Raw genomic sequence first — 21,525 nt, forward strand, 5'->3', positions numbered from 1 at the left:
ACTGGGTCGAACAATATCACCATATGGGGACGTATCACACAAAACTGAAGAGCATTGACTTGGCTTCTGTCCTGCTGACTGATCAGCATCCGAGCCACAGTCTCTCTGACTGCGATCCAACAGAAAGAGAAAGAAAACAAAGACAACAGGACATGATCATGAGAGGAAGCAGGAAAGGCCTCCACAATGACCCTACCCTCAAAAATACAATCCCCTGTTGTGGCCTTTTAGACCCACATGTGACCTACACTGACTCTCTGCGTGTACATACATGTGTGTCCGTGAGCTTACTTACGGTCCGAATCACTGCCATCCTGCTCACCCTCTTTGTTCTTGTAGAATGGGAACTTTCGTGTAAAGATGAAATTCTTTTTACGTTTGTCATTGAATGACTGTGAAGGGAGAGAAAGCATGGGGCAAACAGGTATATCTGTAACGTTCATGCAGACAAAACAACTGTGTGCAGAAAGTGGAACGTCAAGAAGTTCTCACAGTGAAAACAGAACATCTGTTTCTCCCAGATTCCCAGGTCATTTATTAAGCCAAAAAACAAAAAACATGCTGGTTCCATCTACTGTATTATATGATTGTGTTGGACTGGGATATACTACCTTTACTGTTTTCTGATGTTATAGACTATACAATTAATTGAAAATATAAAAGACGAAAATAACTTAGTTGCATTCCTAAATAATCTGCAGTAAAATATCTGAATAGATCTTGCAATGTCACTCAGTAAAATAGAGACTATGCCTATTCATCAACACAGCAGTGTAAAAGCTAAATATCTATAGTAGTTCTATGTCCTATAATTAGTAGGTATTGTTTGAGTTGGTGAAACTTTGTCATGAACTGATATAAAAAGGCTTGTGAAATCTACATGAATGGGAAAGTGGGCACAGACTTTTGGACTCCACTGTACATAGAGCACCATCATCTACAAATGGACTGTATAAGCTCTATTTTCGTGCTGGGGCACGGCGCGAAAGGCAGTGCTGCACCAACAACCTGGTCTTTTCCTCGGACGCACTGAGGTTATGTACTCCGCTGGTTTGGTATCCCAGTGACGCAAGCTATTACTTTTTATTTTGGTAAAAATAAATACATAAATAAAATTGACGAATTCAAATCAAGTTCAATGTGCAAGAATCTAGATCAGTCTCATTTGTCTACAGTTGGTGGCAGTACCACATCACATTTGGCTCCAATCTGCCAATAAAATACAAAAAGAAGGTGGCCAGCCAAATCAGTAGCTAATCTATCTAGCCTCAGCATTCTAATGACCAGCATCAGAATGCTAATAGCCAGCAAGCCAGTAACTGATACAGTGCGTTGCTAGGTTAGATGCCGGAGTTACCATCTTGGTTGAATGAATAGTCTCCGGCACTCTAAGCAGGGACTGCAATCTGCGCCGCACTCCCATTTCACGAAAATAGAGAAACGTTAAACAGGTGGATGGAATAATTCTGCAGGTCCTAATACTTCTTGACATACCACAGTTGCATCAGAGGCATTTAAAGTAAAAGCAAGGTGAGAGAAGAGTTACTGATGTCATGCTTTGAGAGACGCAACATAATTGAGGTTTAGTCATAGTAAAGATAAGCACACAAAAAACACATGCAATGATAGAAAGAAAAGATGGAACTCCAGAGGATGAGACTTCAAATAATGAATATGCTGGCTAGGCCATCATTTGAAGAAGAAATTAAGCTGCTGATGTGTAATATTTGTACAGTTTTGAGGGTTTGTGGAGAGTCAGGCTAGAGTGGATGCACAGCCCAAAGTTCAGTCACCATTTTTTCCTGAAGTTCATTAAAAATCAGATTTATACAGTAGATGTGATGGAAGGTACACATTTCTCACCTGCTTTCTATTGCACATTTTAATGCAGCTGAAGAAATTAAATATCTGTGTGAAATATCTGTGAAACATGGTTGAAAACGTAAAAGATTTACTTTAGTTTGATCATTGAAGTTTAATATCAGTGACAGAATTCAGCCAAATCCAACCCCTTTTTTATAATTTATAAAAGCCTATTAAAAAGGCTCTGGCTCATGTACCTATTTTGAATCAGTATAAAATAACTGTAGAATTATCAGTACATGGGTTTTAGAAATTTGGGGCTGTATGGTTGTGACATGTTTGATGGATGTGTTGATGAAGAAATATACACATGATGAAACTGTCTGATGTGTTCTGCTGAATCAATGAAATCTATCTCACTTTTAAGAGTTAAGTGAATAACAATTCACAAAAAGCTCACTGTTCATGTGAGGATAGAAACTGCCACTCTCTCATAAAGGCACTTACCCTTTTTGAATCAAACGACCCGGGCTTGGCATTGAATTTTACCGTCTTTAGACGTGCCCGCTCTTTCCTCTCCACGCTGCCAAGCAAAGAGCCACATCAGTCATTAACCACAGTGATGGAATGAAATCAGTCACTCTGGTAAATCCGGGGTGATGACGAGTCTTAAACACTTCTATTCTTCTACATTTCCACTCTTCTCATTCATTATGATAACCACTGAGTATATTGAGAAATATCAATAAGTTGTCTAATATGTGATTGCATGTATCTAACGGTTTTACCTTTGCAGAGAGGTACATTGACATTAGACAACTTATTGATCTGGGTTCACTGTGTGAAAGACCTGACATGACATTGTAATGTACCAGCCCATATTTAGTAAAGAACTTTTACTTTTAACCCCACATTTCAGTTTCTGGAATTAGTTTTCTGATGCCACACTGAACCCATGGGTAGGCTTCTTAATCTTTTTCCCTCCATGAATACTACTGAGTGTGGGGACACTACAGGCGCTCTTGTTGTTACTCTTTCTCTTCATAAACTGTGGATTATGTAGAGGAATATCAAAAAGCTGTTTGTCTGTGTTTAAACACCTTCCTTTCTTTTCAGTCACAAATCATCAACAAGCTTCTACAATTTCCACGACCAGAGACACATTTCTATCTATTGCTCACCGTCTCTTGCTGGGGATGACACCCATTTCCTCACTGTCCCCATGCGGAGTGACACGGCGGGCCTGCCACCACTCATCATCCGAGGCATTGATGACGTGGAGGATGTCCCCGTACCTGAAGCTGAGCCCCTGGCTGGGGAGGCCGCTGTCCTTTGACCTCTCATAGTCAAACAGTGCCCTATTCAGCAGAAGATATCAGGATCATCAGGATGAGTACAGTGATGTTTTACTGTCATTCCTCCACGTGAGGTCCGGTCTAAAAGCGGAAACTAGAAGCATAGCTTTACCAGGTCAGAGAGAACAGTGACATCCGGTCCATCGGGGTTGCTATAGTAAGAAATGTTCTTTTGTTTGAGTTTCAAACCAGGTTTTAACATGTATGTGTGTGTTAAATCTTAACATTCATTCAGCAACACTCATACATAAAAAAGCATTACTAGTTGTTGCTCAAAGTAGAGGATGATATTCACATAATTCTACCACGGAGCCTGAAGTAAATCAGTGCAGACATCACATGGAAGAAATCTGAGGGGTTTTTTTCTGAATTCTGAAAACAGACCAACCTCACATAGAGCGACCTCTTCTGATTGGTTCGCAGGGATCCCGACCCAGAGCTCATGCTGTGGTTCATCATCTGTTCCCGCAGGTCATGGATTTTGGCCTCAAAACGCCCATATTCTACAAGAGAAGATTAGAATGGATGAAGACTGACAGTCAGTTTTGCATTCAGATTCCATTGGGGGGGGAGGGGGGACTGAACCGTTGTCCCTTACTCACACTGCAGAGATGATGGTAAAGAAAGGCTGTGTGCTCAAGGAAAATTTGGACTCAGAACATGCTATTATATACAATTTTATATAAATTTTACAATACATTTTCATTGTGAGCTTAACAAGTGCAGGGACACATACAGTAGATTGAAGAGATAAAAGGATGATGTTGAATGTGAATGAGTCTTTGCTATAAATATATATATATATATTTATGCTATTTATATATAAGTTATACCTTATAAAATACTTGCTTCTAAGTTGGTGACATGTAATTTGTCACCGATACAGCAGCTGTTAAACTAAAACATACCAGTCTATATTTCTGTTTCATGTTGTCTGAAGGGGGCCACTGATGTCAGCATACTTGCCACTTTCTACATCTCTACATGTCCTCCAATCATCCAGTCGTACATGACAAACTGTTTTAATCATTTTTAGCCTTGCACGTGGCTGCGAGCCAACCTTGACTGTGACATAAATTGATATTCACACAGGTATTATATCATCACCTGAACACATTAAAGAAATTGTGTAAAGAGAACAGATATGTGACATCCTCAGATTTCTGAGGCTGTTCTCTGTGCTGCTGCATTTACAAGATTTTCTACCCCAATACTGAGAATACACTGATCCACAATTTCTTCATTTATTTTGTTAACATCCATGCACCAAGTGTGACCCACCATGATCTCCAGTCAGTGATGTATGAAGCTGGAAACTGAATCGCTCTCAGCAAAGTAAAAGAGGATGTCAAAATGTGAAAATCCATCACTTTGTTGACAAGCCTGTTTCCCCTGACAGTGCAGTTACTATGAGGGTGGAAAAGCTGATAATTTGAGGAATAGTTGGCTAATCTGTCACTTTAATAAGATCAAAGTGAAGAGATGTGACATGCTCTGCCATGACAAAACCAACCACAGACTGCACAACCTGACTTTTAGAAACCAGCATGAGAAAAAAGAAGAGAAATATACTGTGAATAAAGCTAAAGAAACCAAGTCTGCTGTGATATCACTTTGTTTTCCAGTTATAATTGTCTACAACACACTTGCATGAAACTCTTCCATGCCTTCTGACACAGATGTGTTTCTTCATCATTAGGCTACCAAAGAAATAATTAGCCATGAAATTGTCTATTGTTTATCATACTGGATAATCACCTACAACAAAATACAAAATCACAGTCTACTTCAGAAACAGAAAGGTCTGCATTATTTAATCTAACCATATAATCCTCTAGTTTCAACCAGTCTTACTCAATGCATCTCACATACCTCTCTGCATTTTTACTTTGATGTTATGTCTTCTTTGGCTGTTGTCTCTTCCTTATATTCTGTTCCCCTTGGGTTCCTTCTCTCTGTTCTTGACACACAGTCCAATTCTGTGCCAAGTAGAGCACTAAGCAGAGAGAGGGAAACACCTCTCTCTCTTCTGTGGCTGCTTATGAGCAGCTCAGGGGCGGAGACAAGTGTAAACGTACACACCAAACCAGATGAGTGTTTTTAACCAGTGTCTGCTCGTCCCTCACAATCCTGCCTCGTTTCTGCCCTGGTAAATGCCTCAGCCTTCTGTCCCCGACCACAAGTTCTGCCTGTGCACTTCCTGGTTCCCGTCTGCCTGTCCCTGTGGCTGTTTGCCGTTCTCCAGCTCGAAATTCGCAGCATTCGTCTTGTGAGTTCTTCCCTGCTGGTTTTTTGATCCTTCGTCCGACTTGATTGCAGAAGCTAGACAGGTGGCTGAGGTTAATGGGCAGGTGCTAGCTGTGTTAGTAGGGCAAATGCAGCAGCTAAAGACCTTCCTCCCTCAGCCCGCTGCTCCCACGCCCTCAACAGCTCTAACTGCACAGGAACCAGCTTCAGCTTCCCCGTCGCCCAGAGATGCCCCCAAACCTCGGGTGGGAACCCCGGAGCGTGATGATGGAGACACAGAGACTTGTGGCCCCTTCCTAACAAAGTGTTCCTTGCTATTCTCCCTTCAGCCCTGCACCTTCACCACCGAGGAGGCAAGGGTGGCCTTCACCATCAATCATCTGACGGGCAGGGCTCGCCTGTGGGGCACTGCTGAGTGGGAGAGACAATCTCCAGCTGCTGATCGAGCTGGCCATCCGAATTGATCTCCGCATCCAGGCCCGCAGATGAGAGAACCGTCAGGGGGTCCCTCATTGCCCGCCACATGTCCGTTCCCGAGGGGGCTTCACCAGTCCCTCCTCCTCACCAGGGCAACAGAAGGGAGAGTCCGAGCCATATTTCAGCTAGGCCGCACCTCCCTCACCCCAGGGGAACTGGAACATCGTCACCAGTCCAACCTGTGCATGTACTGCGGGCAGGCGTGTCACTTTGTCTCCAACTGCCCAGTAAAAGCCAAGAGATACTGGTGAGCCCAACAACTATGTAACCTCTCCGCAACCAAAGACCGCTGCTCCAAGCCCGGCTTATCCTTCCTGACAACCCCCACACCCAGGCTACCCTAATAGACTCTGGAGCTGACGTCTGCATCATCGACGAGGGGTTGGCTCAGCAATTAAGGCTCGAGTGGGTTCCTCTGCCTCATCTGATTCCTGCTTGGGCCCTCGATGGTCACCATTTGGTCATGCAACCAGACCATCCAGATTCCCATGATCCTGTCCAGCAACCACCATGAGTCTGTTCAGTTTCATATTTTGGACTCATCTCGCCTGCCTCTGTCGGCACAAGCCCCAAATTGACTGGGAGACCGGGGCCATCCAAGAGTGGGGCAGCTCCTGTCACCTGTCCTGCCTGAAGCAAGCCTCCTTGCCATTACACTCTCCCAGCTCCAGTGCCCCAACTGACATCTCCGGGGTGCCCCTGGAGTACTACGTCTTCTGCCAGGGTTTCAGCAAAGCCAATGCCACATCTCTGCCTCCGCATCGGCCCTATGACTGCGGCATTGATCTCCTGCCTAGCATGTCACCTCCCAAGGGCTGCCTGTACTCCCTGTCTGCCCCTGAAAGGAAGGCCATTGAAACCTAAATTAATGACTCCCTGGCTGCAGGCATCATCCGCCCCTCTTCATTTCCAGCCGGGGCGGGCTTCTTCTTTGTCGAAAAAAAGATAAGACTCTGAGACCCTGCATCGACTACCGGGTCTGAACGACGTTCAGAGACTTTGTCCTGGTTCCTCTGATCAATCTAAAGACATCACTGCAGACACTTTTTTTTACTATTATCTAACTTTGTTGGAAAAGAGCTGCAAATAAAAGCTGTTGACGACTGAACTGAACATTAAACAAAGGCATGTAATGAATAAAAATAAATGTGCTATAAAGCCATTAGACTGCAACACAAGTAACTGTCATCAGGTACTGGAAATAACCTCCTTGAAACAAAGCATATGTAAATAACGCACAACATTAAATACATTTTCAGAGTGGAAAAAGAGAGGACAGAGTTTGAGAGGAGCACAGGGATAAAAGGTAAAGGATTTAAAAAGGTGCATGTGCAGTGGAGGAGTGAGAGTCAAACAGGTTAGGGGAGGTAAGGATCAGGTGTGCTTCGGACAGAATGTCCGTCATCACATTCACTCAGTGACTCTCACTTAGTCGCTGGTGAATGATGCTAAAGCTCAAAGCATCCACAGGTGCCAACGGCACAAACCTGGTGCAGGAGAGTGGGCCCGTCGTGGTGAGCATAGAGCAAGTTCTGATGAGTAAGAAGAGAAAGCAGTTGTTAGTCCAAGAGGAGTCCAAAGCCCAGTTAGTCATGTGTAAGATGTCACCTCAGATGGGAACAATAAGCTGAAGAAGTGAGATGGGTGCGTTCGATGAAACAGATTCCTGAGTCATCACTAAATCAAAGACAATCTTGGTTACAGAGGGCTTCAAACTGGACTTGGTGCCAACCGTTCTGGCTCAGGTTTGACTGATGTTCTAAGCAAAAATCAAGAAATCTTGATTCAACAGATAAAGCTTTTGAGGCTTGGATGTTATGTTTTAGATCTGAGAGGAAATTACCTCAATGTAGATACAAACAAACACCATCACTCTCAGTATAAGGATTTGGACAGTTTGTGAGTTTGGTACCTCTTGAGACACTGCTGCCAATGAGTCACTGCCTCTGCAGCCCTTCGGCAGATACTGCTGTAGTTGACCTTAATCAGAGGAGGCATGTCACCAGTCAAAGCCGTCCGTATGTGTTAACTCACAGAAGGTTGGCAGACAGTCTCTGGTGTATTTGAATTAGCATGACAATGCCCTGGATGGGTTATTATAATTTACATGCTAATGCACCAGGACAAAGAAACTCACAGACAAACAGGAGATTGTTTGTTGAATCAGATGTTGTTACCACCATTTTTAAACCCTTTACAGAAACTTTGTGTTTGTCAGAAAACTTGTAGAATAGAAAAGACTAAATTTAATGTCTGACAACTGCACCATTTAAGTAGGAGAATATTTGTTAGTTGTCATTAACCTGTGCTGTGTGCTGTGAATAATAAATCAGCACCACTGATATCTCAATAAAAACTGCTTATCATTACCACCCATTCAGCAAACTGGGGGAATGCATGCTGTGCAAACATGTCTGTTTTTAGAAATCTGATCATGATGCTGTTGCAGCTGATGGACACTTTGACTTATTCTGAAGGTAAAATCAACAGGAAATGACACTTCAATCAAATCTCATCCATTAAGAGAACCATTTAGTCCATTCAGTGCTAGAATCCTTCATCTGAGGTGTGATGACCCGAAGAAAGAAACCTTGGGATTTGGAAATGTCACACCAAACAGAAATTAGAAGTGACCTCGCATTTCACAAGGTGGCATCTGTCATGATGACCAGTGAATACCTTTCTAACTATTGAGTTGAACCCCGTGCAGAATGTTTCTCATACTACATAAACCCCATCTCCACTGCTCTGGTGAAGACTGGTGAAGCTGTTACACCATGGAGGACGGGCTGCCTGAGAGAGAGACCATTAAAGCTCTCAAAACACTGTCTCTCATTTATGTGCTTGACATTTAAATTAATGAAAAGATTTTAAACAAAAATCTTTAGTGTGTGAGGGACAGGACACTGAGGGTACAGTCTGTAGGGATCACATTATTTTCATAGACTCTGGTTTTGTTTATCTTTTGTCCGAGATAGTGTGTATGGTCTGTTTCCAACAATTACAGTGTGGTCAGGTTGTGTCATTTTGTTCTCTGTGAAAACCGCATTTTTTACTTTTCTTCTTCTGACAGTCGTCACGATGTGTGGGAGGAGAATTCTGTGGGACACTTACATTGTGACACTTCAACAGAACTTAAACACTTGAAATAATAAGGTTGGCAATAAAACATAAGATGAGCCGTCACTTGGCCTGATTAGAACAAAATCACATTTTGGCAGGGGAGGGGGAGGGGAGGGGAGATCTGTGAATATTTGTGCTGTTTAGCAGGACATTTAAACCACAGGCTTCCTGCGTTTGTATAGTAACACGCCTCACCTTCTGGTCTGTACTGGGCAATGATGGTGACCACCTGTCCCGCTCCTTTCAGTGCTGCTGCTGCTTGTTCATGTGTGGCTCCTCGTAGGTCAATGCCATTTACCTGTTTAAACAATGTAGAAAATTTACAGGATTATTTTTAATGATATTTCTGTTTTATTTGACACAGAACAATGACCTGTAGCACATGTGAGCCATGCTTTATCCCACACCAGTGCAACTACATGGCATCTATTTATAAATGGAAGAAGAAAGATTTTCTCGACAACCGCTAATTCAATCAACTTCAGACTTGGCAGGTGTGTTACTGAAGAAACCACATGGGGGTTTTCAGGAGGTTCTTGTGGTGCTGACCATGTTATAATTTTGCTGAGGAGTTTCACTGACCCCTGTCTCCCATAGATTTGTATGAGCGCTGTGTCTTAAACAGCCAGACTCTCTCTCTTACACACACACACACACACACACACACACACACACACACTCTTCTCCTACAGACTGCGATACAAATTCAGAAGCTGATAGCAACCATCGTCTCAGCAGGTGGTAGTAACGCAGTATCTGGGCAGAAATGAACAAAGCTGATTCTTATTGGCTTATTAGACTCATTAAATTTAACCCTTATTACTCTCAAGTATGAGAGCATGTATAAATCAAATCAGCACCCCTCACCCCCCACGATTGCAATGTCCAGGAAAAAAGGAAGTCCACTCAAGTTGCAACCATAGTCTATCTATTGTTCTGTAGACTTGAGTTCGTTTCCATTAGTTCTATCACTTTTTTAAGATCTATTAGTGATGTCTGTATTTGTTTTTGTGTGTATGTTTGCATGGGGTGTTTTACACAATTTTAGCATTTTGTCAGATATCTCATTCGGGTGAGACATTAAAAGTTTTGCTTGTACATTTCTTCTATTTTAGGTTTTCTTTCACCCAATTTAGGCCATTTAGCTTTCAACTAACATGTTTTTCTGTTGTTCACATTTTGTATATTTTCTACAGTCTTGTGCAACAACTTGGGCCTTTTTTCAACCATTTCATACCTTCAACCTGCTTTTAATCTTCAGCCATTGCTTGAGATACTTTAGCATTGGTTCAGCAGTTGCTTCAGCTTTTTCAGCATTGTTTCAGCAATCTCATTCAGCTCTCAGCATTCACACGCATTTTCAGCAGGAAATGCATTTTCTAGTTCGTCTTATTCATCTTCCGTATCAACATTTTGGCCCGTAAGTAGTCCCGTAGCTTTGAGAAAACCCAGACGATATGTATATCAATGCGTGCAGCTTGATCAGGAATGGTGTGCTATGACTTTTCTTAGTGATACGAGTAACCATGACGATGAAATGCGAAAAAGTTCCCATAGAGAATGAATGGGGAGACATCTTGAAAACTACCAAATCCAGCCCTCTTTAGAGCTTTACTGCTGCTCTACTCCAATGTAAAAAAATGGTTTAAATGTTCAGGTGGATTGGGTCATAAGGTCCTAACCGCAGCAGCCATGGGTTCGAGTCCAAACCGTAACCCTTTGCTGCATGTCATCCCCTGAGTTTCCTTTCTATCTCTCACTGTCCTATCAGAAGAAAAGCAAAAATGTCCAAGAAAAACAAAAAAAAAAGCTGTTGTCTGCCTAAGGAGACAGAGGGGATTGTGTGTGCATGTTTCCCTCCTTGCCCTGGTGGCCACAGTTGCCAGTGACGACCTGTGTCTCAGCAGGTGCTACTTAGCAGGTGTTACTGGGCAGAAATGGGCAAAGCTGATTCTGATTGGCTAATTAGACTAATTTATTCTTAGCCTTTTAACGCAGGTATGAGAGCAACTCTAAGGTAAATCAACACGCTGTATTTGTGTGTACTTGTGTGTGTGTGTGTGTGTGTGTTGATGTGTGGTTCTTTGTGTGTGTGTACATGTCTTTCTATAGTTGTGAGGAAATTTTTGGTTAAAAACCATTGGTGTCAGGTCATTTTGGCTGGTTCTGAAAACTTCAAAGGGCTGTTTGAAGGTTAAGCTTTGGCAATTACCAACACCACGCACACACATATTGAAAGACACACAAACACCATCACCGCCATAACTGTATAAGTGTCTCAACCTGGTAATACAAAGTGTTTGGAGGCTCTATGGTAGACAGCTGCTACACACAGCTGCTACACACACGCAAACACATATATTGACAGAAACACACAAACACCATCTCCAAAATTAGGATTAACTTTCAAAATAAAAGCCTCAACATGGTAAGAGGGAATTATTGGCTCTGTTGCACAAATCCATATGCATGTATTTATACTGCCAAGCAGAGAAGCACAGATACTTTCAAAATAATAGTCAAAAAGATAAGAGGTAAGGTAGGTCATAAAAGTTTGATCTATCGTCTATATGGAGGTATAGTGGTATAGCTTTATTGCAGATCAACTTCTGTTAGGGCATGTACATGTCTGTATATATGTCTTGCTATGGTTGTGGGGACAAACCATCATTGTGAGGTCAATTTGGCCAGTCCTTGCAGGTTCAAATAGCTTTTTGAGGGATACCTGCAGTGACTGAGGTCAGAGTTAGGATAATTCTCTACAAGAAGAATGAAACTCAAAGTAACGTCTTCTGTAGAGATTGAACCGTGTGTGATGGATATGCATTGAGCAGCAGGCACATTCAAAATTTACTCAGGAATTTTCTGGTTTGTTTTACATTCTATTTTATATCTATTTAACCATTTCAGCGCAATGAAGGGTTATGATAAAAATTTACATGCAAACATTTTTAGATTTATTTGATGAGATATGATGAGAAGTGTGATACATCTGAACACAAATGCTTCTGTGATGCATACATTAAAGATTTTATTTGTGAATTTAATTCTCACGTTAAAGGATAATTTTCTCTGCTTCTTTCATTAAAAATATAGCAAGTGTTCTATTTTTCTCACATTATCACAAGAGCTGCTACTAAAACTTCAACACATAAACTCACATAACAATAGTCATCTCAGAGGAAATCCAAAAATGTATCTGTTTTTTAAAAATCTTTTTACAGTTGCACTTTGCACAGTTGCTGTGCTGTTCTTCAGAGTCAGGACAGCTGAACAATTACAACAGACCAAGGAGCTCTAAGTGTAAGTGCAACAAGAGCCACACTGGATAAGAAGATAGTGTGTAAAGATTGAAGAGTGTGTGCTTAGATGGTGGGGAGAGACAGGGGAAGTTATTGTTAGACTTCAAAACCAGGCCATTGTTGGACTGCCTGCTCCCATCAAGGTAGACCGAGCTGCTGATTGGATGCAAATTAACAGCCAGATAGTGTCATGTTGATTCGATTTTCTGTAGGCCACACAATCACATAACTACAATGAAATGAGACAGTGTAATCTGTTGCACAGAATGACATGAGTGTGAGAGGCAAACAATTACAATTAGCTATAATGAGGCAGAACAATCACTTCTCCCTAGCTACTGCACACTGTGCAGTATGTTCATTATCTCAGTCAGTCATCTCAGTCAGTCATCATACATACATGGATTTTTGTTAGTTTTTGTCACTGACAAAATCAACTGGCTGAAAATTTCTCTGAATCCGTGTTGAAGTAATTACATGTCAGGAGGGGTGTCAATGTTTTTTGTTTTTTTTTCTTCCAATGGTAAATGGTAAATGCTGACTGTTTCATATTTGTCACTCAGGAGGAGGACTCTCTTCTGCATACAGTGACATCTCATCCATACACTTTACACATACAGCATCTTTTCGGGCGAGAGGCGGGGTACGCCCTGGACAGGTCGCCAGTCAAACACATAGAGACAGACAACCATTCACACTCACAGCCACACCTATGGTCAATTTAGAGTATCCAATTAGCCTAGTCCCCATTTGCATGTCTTTGGACATGGGAGGAAGCCGGAGTACCCGGAGAGAACCCACACAGGCATGGGGAGAACATGCAAACTCCACACAGAAAGAGCCCATGTCCGAGCCGGGACTCAAACCCAGAACCTTCTTGCTGTGAGGCGACAGCGCTAACCACTGCACCACCGTGCAGCCCAGAATGAATGACCATCAGTCTGAATCTAACTATAAATGGAGGAATCTCTGTCTCTATTTTTTGTATGAACGGTTCTCTGCTTTTCTACATGTTACATGTTACACAGATGAACACCATGGATAATGATTTCACATAAACTATGATGTCATCAGTAATATCACATGATGTTGTTTTGTGAATTGGTAAATAGAGGCCATTACCCCTATCAGGCAGCCAACAGCAGTTGTAACAAACTGACCGTGGTTCGGTGATCACGCCCCAATATCTTAGCAATTTCAAGAGTGCTGCATCCCTCTGAAAGGCTTTTTACCATTTTTGACCTTTCAGAGTCAGTTAGAACTCTTTTTCGGCCCATTTTGTCTGAGGAAAGGAACCTGCCTAATGCACACCTTGATATAGGGTGTTGATCTCTTTAGGCTACACCCTCCCTCATTACACAAAAACACATCCACTGATATGCTTAAATTCAATAAGCATTCAAGTTTATACAGCTTGGAGTTGGAAAATATGCATAAAAATGATGATATGGTCAAAATACTCACTTGCCTAATAATTGTGCACACAGTGTATATATATATATATTGAAAGAAACACACAAACACCATCTCCACAAATTGGATTTACCTTGAAAATAAAACTCAACATGGTGTAGCGTACATACCTGGCCTGGCATCAGTCACAAGCCATTAAAGAAGTTCATTGTAAGGACAAGCAGAGTTATGGACCCACAATTGACACTTTGTGACAGAGGGGTCCTTTGTCTCTGTTTCCTATCAATTTAATAGTTTAATAGTCACAAACAGTCCATGCTTTTAGCATGCCAGAGAGACATAGAATCAGATCAAGGGTCAAAGGCTCCAGAGGATCAACAAATGGACACCAGGCAACTGGAGAATATAGGCAAAATCTCCAGTTGTAACAATAAGACTCTGCCTAACAATATTTGATTGTTTCTTATATAGGATAAGTGACACCAAAAGGTCTGATTATCACTATGGTGTGAATCCTGGCCTCTCTGTGCCATGCATGAGCACGTGCACACACACACACACACAAACACACACACACGCACACACCAACCTCCCTTCCTCTGTCCCTCTCTAGATAAGAGTCATAAACTACAACCCACATTCTAATCCTGGGTAGTGACCAGCAGAACTCTCTTCACAGACACAGATCTGAGGAAGAATATATAATTAGATATCTAACTGTTCTGTAACTCATGAGATGTTTTCTTTGTATTAGTTCAATCCCAAACTTCTATCCTATAGAATGTTTGAAATGTAACATGTAGATTTTAAGACAATGTCCTTCATGTGATCATACTGTCAGCATCCTTCACACAAGGTAACACACACTACATGACATCCAGAATGTCCATATTATTATTATTACAGTCCAAGAACTGCTGTGTAATCCACATTTAGAGACTATTAGTTTTAGGAAACGTTTATATTGTTGTGTGATCTGTTAACCACTTGTATCATGATTAATTCCAGGTTTGAAGGATGTAATATGAAATCAACACTGGTATTGATCCTGTCTGTCATTATTAGTGCCATTAGGTTTATATGTTATTTCATTTAATGTTTTATGGTCATGATGAAAGACGGATGTGCGAGTTTATAGGTAAACTCTAGAATTAAACTATTCAAAAGTTCCGTGGAAAATTACTGTCTTCTCCAGGTTGACACAAAGGAGAAGACAGGAAACGCCCCTGAAACATGCGCCAGCCCCCAGGGGATAAAACAGTCGTGATCAATTCACACATTGGTAGAAGGTGAAAAAACATTGCTTAATGGCTCTGTAGCTATGTAGTTCCAAACTCTTTCCATTCTCCAAGCTCTTAGCCATTTTTGCACTTTATCGTTTCGTCTGCGTCCTTTATTATTTCTTTGCCATGTGCTCCAAGTAACATTATTTTGTCTACATGTGTGATCTTTTATTTTTATAAGCCAAGTCAAAACCAACTGAACCAAAACAACAGAGGTACCTCAGAGTAATTTTGTAACTTTTAATTATCATCAAGTTTTCCTTTGTGAAGCTTTTTGACAACTTTAGAGTCATCTGGTCAACGCCAGTCTCCTCTAAAGTTATCCAGCCAAAGTGAAGAGCATTAAAGTTTATTTCGCATCAACCCACAAGAGACACCGGCAGATGACATCTCTGCACGACCGCCTGCAGAGAAGCCGAGCAGAAATCAAGAGGGCCCGAGACAGAAAGTTTCCTGGCAAACTCCACCAGAGCTGAACCGCTGAGACACCGGCAGAATCTGTCATCGTGATAACGGGACACGGCGGGGGTTACCACGGCAACCACAGCCAACTGGGTTCCAGCCAACAGCCTCAGCTACAGCGCAACTCACAGTAGGCCGGTCTTAACACTCTGCTCATGACTGGGTTGATGTCGAAATATCATAACATTTAATCATCAAACCTAATTCGTAGATGTATCATTAGCTGTATAGCCATTGTGTATAGCCATAACATATTCTCTTCCACCACTGCCAACTCATCACACTGCTCATTTCATTATTATTTTCATCTTTATGATTATTACACATTGCATTTATTCTGTAGAGAGTAGTTTAGTTAATAAACTCCTTTATTTACACCCAGTTGTTTTCCTGTTGTATTCTTTTGACGTAGAGACTGGAGATCCATTGAATCGAGAAGTCATGGCTTCTGATATGAGATTGATATATTTATCAATGAAGTAATTCATTGTTGTCCTCCCAGAGGACTGTTGACCCATTTCAAAGAGAGTAAATTCTAAATTATGGCGTTAACGCTACAATGGTAAGAGAGAATTATTGGCTCTGTTGTACAAAACCTTATGCAATTTTTACTGACAAACACAGAAGCACAGACCCTTTCAAAATCAGTCTTAAAAAGGTAAGAGGTAAGGTAGGTCATAAAAGTTCAATCTTAGAAGCTATCGTCTATATGGGGATATAGTGGTATAGCTTTATTGCAGATCAACTTCTGTTAGGGCATGTATATGTGTGTATACAAATTTGGGTTTGAAACCATCCGTGTGATGTTATTTTGGCCAGTCGTGACAGCTTCAAAAGGCTTTTTGAGGGACACTTGCAGTGACTGAGGTAGTGTCAGGATAAGTCTCTACGACATGAATTCCTTTGTACAGATTGAAACAAGTGGAGTGAAGTACACTCACCAAGCAGCAGGCCCATTCAAAATTTCTCCAGAAATTTTCTAGGTGTTATTTATTGTTGCTTTAATTATTTCATCAGCCAACAATTGCAACTGTATGTTCGGGTGAAAAGCAACTATAGTGATGTTTAATGCCAATAGGATACAATTAAAATATCTAAAAATATTTCTGAAACACGGAAACAAAATACAAGTTCTAGAGCTGAGAACCATACCATCAAACATAAAATAAACTTCTCAGGAACTACAACAGACACACTACACCTCTCTGTCGTAACACTGGAGAAATACTGTTGGGATAGAAGAAAAAACAAGACCTGGTCTGTGTTTGGCCCGGAAAATGAATCTAGGCCAGCATTATATTCTCTATTAATATACTGGGAACACTCAGGGTCTGTACTTGCAGTGACAGAACCATACTGGAACCCAGCAGCTTACACTTTGTTTAATGAGTTTGGGTCTTTGTGTGACCAGTTTTAATAAAAAGATTTTTATCATGTACCAGGTAAGCAAATTTTTTACAAAGGCTATAAAGGCTATTATACACATTTCTAATCCAAATCCAGATAAAAGAGTCATTCACGTTAAAATGTTTTTGAACATGGGTGTGTGTCTTATAATCGGCTGAGGTGGCTCTTGATTACTCACCGATAAGATCTGATCGCCTCGCCGCAGCTCTCCACTCAGGTCGGCAGGCCCTCCAGCCAGGATGAAGGAGACAAAGATTCCCTCGCCATCTTCACCGCCCACGATATTGAAGCCAAGGCCTGTGGAGCCTTTGTGGAGCACGACCTTCCTGGGTTCCCTGTACAAACAGTTCAGATAGTACATCAGCTCGGGAGAGTCGGTGGGTCTCAGCATCTTCAGCTGAGGCGGTGTGGAGGACAGAGCGGTGGACAACAACTGCACAGTACGCTGACAAAAGCCTCAGTGATGCTTCGCTCAGGCTACAGAGCTCAAAGACTGCTAGAGCTCCACAGGGGGATGGTGCTCTACTTAGGACCACTTGTCCCCAATTCAATTCTGACAGAAAAGACCTCATTGCATGCTTACACTCACACACAGGCTTGATTTCTCTTCTCACTCATGCACACATGCCAGGATAAATGCATGGGATCTGTACAAACATATTGAAGGGTACGAGCTCCCTATAGGGGTGTAGCAGTATCTTCAGGGTACAGACTCAAGTATAGACATACAGGCCACAGAATCCCATTGCTTTTATGTGAAAATATGTTGCTGTTTACCAGTGAATTACTACCTACAGTGTACATGGAGAAACAATGAAACTTATTGTGTGATCACAGTAGTTAGCTGTCACACAGAAAAGATATCTATCAAACTGAACAGAAGTAAAAAGATTTCACATTTTACTTTTTCCCCACTGTATTTTTTTTAATCATGTGACATCTGATATGCAGCAGGAGGACATTACCCTTTCAGAGGACGACCAGGTACAGTAGCATTGTCATGAATGAAAGCAGCATAATGACATCTGCTGGAGAGTGCATAGACTACAGGAGCATGAGGAAGCATCAGTCATCAGTGAGCGCTGCAGGTCATTTTAGAGCAAAGCCGTTGAGTGTTTGCTTAATTTTCTCTTGTTCCTCTGAAGTTTCTGCTGCAGTGGCTCATATCCACTAACCAACAAAGCCTCCTATTCACTGTCATTTGAAGACACATCAGAGTTTCTGGCTTTAAAAGACATTTGATGGTTTTAACTTGACTTAACAAGCCATTAATCATGAACAAATACATGATTCATGCTAAACTGAAGCATATTTTGTACTTGACAGGATCCTCTCTATGAATCCTAATCTTGAAAACGGACCTCCAACAACAAACATTTGTATACAAATTCAGGAATTTCTAATGGAGTACAGATAACATGATTTCATCCTCCCACTGCCATTTCAACCATCATAACAACCCTACAAGTTTTATAACAAAACAACAATTTTTGATTATACAGCATCCCAGTTTTGATACCCTAGGCCTAGAGAATGAACTGACATTTGTCTAAGTTATAAATGATAAGATTCTGTAGAAACTGCTTCAGGGCAGATGAAAGAATCATTAATGCAAAGAATTGAAGAGATTTAATGTGGAGAGAACTGTATCAGTTTCATATGTAAATCATAACTCAAACAGACATCATATGTCTGTGAATACTTATCATAGTCGGTGCCTGTTTTTGTTGCATTTCCAATTACTGTTGTGGCTGTTGAGTTATTATAGTTGCATGGTTTACACGAGACGCTTCATCAACCCCCTACAGTAAATGCATGATTAATTATGGACCATTATAAACATGAATAACAAGTTATAAAAAAAAACTACAAAGCAACAGTTAACTGTGGTATTTCAACTTCATCATGTCCTGACATTCTCCAAGTAAAACATGTCTGTACTGTATCTACAGAGACACCGAATGTATGAAGCCCAGGATGTACATCTTAAGTACAGAGTTAGGTTCAGATAAAACTAGACAATGACTCTTTGGTTTAAGTTGTACAACTGAACCAAGATGAAGGTGCTGTTGTCACAGCCCCTCTATGACTGCAGGAGTTTCCCAGTGTTTCCTGTGTCTTTCCCTGTCTGTCTTCCCCTGTATCTCCTCTATCTCAGCAGGGGTGTGGCGCAACACGGGCTACCTGGCTCACCTGTTTCTCATCACTCATCAAGCTCACTCGTCGCCAGATTGTTCCATTCTCTACGTGGTAACACTCCAGGCCACTAAAACGTTTCAGTGTAAATTGTGATTGCTTACTTCACATTGTCTTGGATTATTCCTCACCAGTGTCTCTCTCTGCCTTCAGTTAACGCCTTCTCCAGTGTTGCTACCTGCTCCTGCTGAAACCTGCTGCTCCCAGTCAGACCACTCACCTGCTCCACACCAGCCGTCCACCTCCACACTCCTCCTGCTACAACCCAGATCCTTCACCTGCCAACATTCCCCTGGAACTCTCTCCCTCACTGATCACCATGAAATAACTTTTGTTTAAACACTTCTGGTTGTTCTGTGTCTAAATCTGCTCTTGGGTCCAAATTGCGTTTTATCAGAATGTAATAGAACAATCTGGCCACCCTGCAGATTCAGATGCATTATGCCAGGCAGTAGCTGCCCAAGGGACATTGATTGGACAACATGAACGAGTGCTTTTGGATATTATTGAAAACCTTAAAGCCCTCAGTTCCAGTGTATGAATCTAAGATAGCTTTTCTAGTGAGTCTCCTCACCGGCAGAGCCAGTCAGCGGGCCACTGCTGTGTGGGAGCGAGACTCATGGTTCTCATTTACCTACCAGCAATTCGTTATTCAGATGAAAAAAATCTTTGACCAACCAGTAAGAGGTAAAGAAGCCGCCAGCCATCTTTTGTCTCTGCGCCAGGGTTCTAAGTCATTAGCTAATTATTCCATCCAGCCAGGATAAAAGAGGGGCTCTGCATCTACTATGGGCAAGCCGGACATGTCCTCGCCTCCTGTCCCAACCTGCCAAAAGGCTAGGCTCACTGGGTACAGGAGGAATCCTGGTGAGCCAAAGCATGTCCTTGATTCCACCTCTCCCAAACACACAAAGCTGGAAACAGTGCTAATGTGGGAGCGGTCAGATGACAATTTCATCGATGCCACATTCACTTCACGAAGCAGTTTTCCCATTCAGAAACTCACCTCTCCCAAGGCCATCAACACCTTAGATGGAAAACTTATCCCTCCTCATCTCTGGAAACCGTCATGAGGTAATCCAGCTGTTCTTGATTCCCTCTCCTCACACTCCACTTGTTCTAGGTCAGCCTTGGCTCCACCTTCATAATCCCCAAATAGCCTCTAGTTCAATCACTAGCTGGAGTGTTCACTGCCAATTGTCTCAAGTCTCAGCTCTCGCCCCTCACAAGATTACCATTCCCTCTCCTCCTGAGACTCCTGATCTGTCATGCCATTTGGACTCACTAACACCCCAGCTGTATTCCAGACAGAGATATGCTCAACCGTTTCGTGTTTGTCTATTTAGACAACATCCTGATTTTCTCCCTGCCCCTACAAGAACATCAACGACATGTCAGGTTAGTGCTCCAAAGACTGCTTGAAAACAAACTCTTTGTTAAAGCTTAAAAATGTGAATTTCATTCCCAATCTGTCAGTTTGTTTTCTGGGGTTTATCATAGCAAAGGGGCAGCTGAGATCAGATCCAGCTTGAATGCGAGCAGTGGCAGAGTGGCCAAGACCTGAAAACTGAAAGCAGGGCCAGCAGTTCCTAGGATTCGCTAACTTCTACCGGAGATTCATTAAGGACTACTGCAAGGTGGCTGCACCACTCACAAAACTCACCTCCATGCCTTTTCCTGGTCTACTGAAGTCTGCTCAGGTTAAATCACAGTGACATAAATCCCTGACATTTTCACGAGGCGGCTTTTTATCCGTTCAAGGACGGAATAATAATGCCTACAATTAGTAGAGCTGCAGGTTCAGTAAGTCTGACCCATCTCAGGCTCATGCTGATATTGCAGAACTGTACAGCTGTGTAGATCTATATGGTCCTTGTTTTTTTTTTCTGAATGGGCCAAGATGCATTTGCAACAGGAAATAAGAAAACAAAGCTTTCTGGACGAAAAAAAACATTTCAAAAATGTTTTTATGATTCATTCATCTAAAGATTTTTATTCATGAATAAACATGAAAAATGTTAGAGCTGCTGTTGGTGTATTTGTTCATGTTTCCACTAGTTCTTTGCCTTATTTACAGTACTGTAATCATGCAATAATATTCATATTACAACAATTGTGCTGTTAAGTTAATGTGCAGTTAATTTTTTTGTCCCACCAGGGGAGGGGCAAGGGGAGTTGCCATCAGGTAAAATACTCTCCTGTGAGACACATTTCAGGGATTGATTACTACCATGATTACTGAAGATTTCCAGGTCATTGGCTGAGGACAGAGGATTGAGGTCGGGAATAAGCCAAATTATCTGAATGGAAAGCAGCAAATGTGCTAATTTACCCGCATAACATATTTTCTTTCAAGTAAATTACCTTCATTAGTAATGATGGTGAATGCAAACCAAATTAAGACCTATAGCAACAGGTACAGCACATCAGCCAAACATGAAATATAATAGTGCTAAA

The 21,525-nt window shown here is 41.7% G+C and overlaps 1 protein-coding gene across 1 annotated transcript in view; it reads right to left on the minus strand.

The window, feature by feature from the left end:
* The window catches only part of LOC111654035 (discs, large homolog 2 (Drosophila)), a 135,421-nt gene that overhangs the window by 11,670 nt on the left and 102,226 nt on the right, over window positions 1–21,525 (minus strand). Inside the window, exons 11-17 of the mRNA XM_087173557.1 lie at window positions 17,051–17,207; window positions 9,201–9,303; window positions 7,370–7,414; window positions 3,547–3,661; window positions 2,985–3,161; window positions 2,311–2,386; window positions 296–392 (exon numbers count right to left, since the gene is read on the minus strand). Coding sequence (XP_087029683.1) covers window positions 296–392; window positions 2,311–2,386; window positions 2,985–3,161; window positions 3,547–3,661; window positions 7,370–7,414; window positions 9,201–9,303; window positions 17,051–17,207 — 770 coding nt within the window. The remainder of the gene's footprint in view (window positions 1–295; window positions 393–2,310; window positions 2,387–2,984; window positions 3,162–3,546; window positions 3,662–7,369; window positions 7,415–9,200; window positions 9,304–17,050; window positions 17,208–21,525) is intronic.

This window comes from Seriola lalandi, unplaced genomic scaffold (genome assembly GCF_002814215.2).
Source record: "Seriola lalandi dorsalis isolate HSWRI2012SDOR001 ecotype SW California unplaced genomic scaffold, Sedor1 jcf7180002054256, whole genome shotgun sequence".
NCBI lineage: Eukaryota > Metazoa > Chordata > Actinopteri > Carangiformes > Carangidae > Seriola > Seriola lalandi.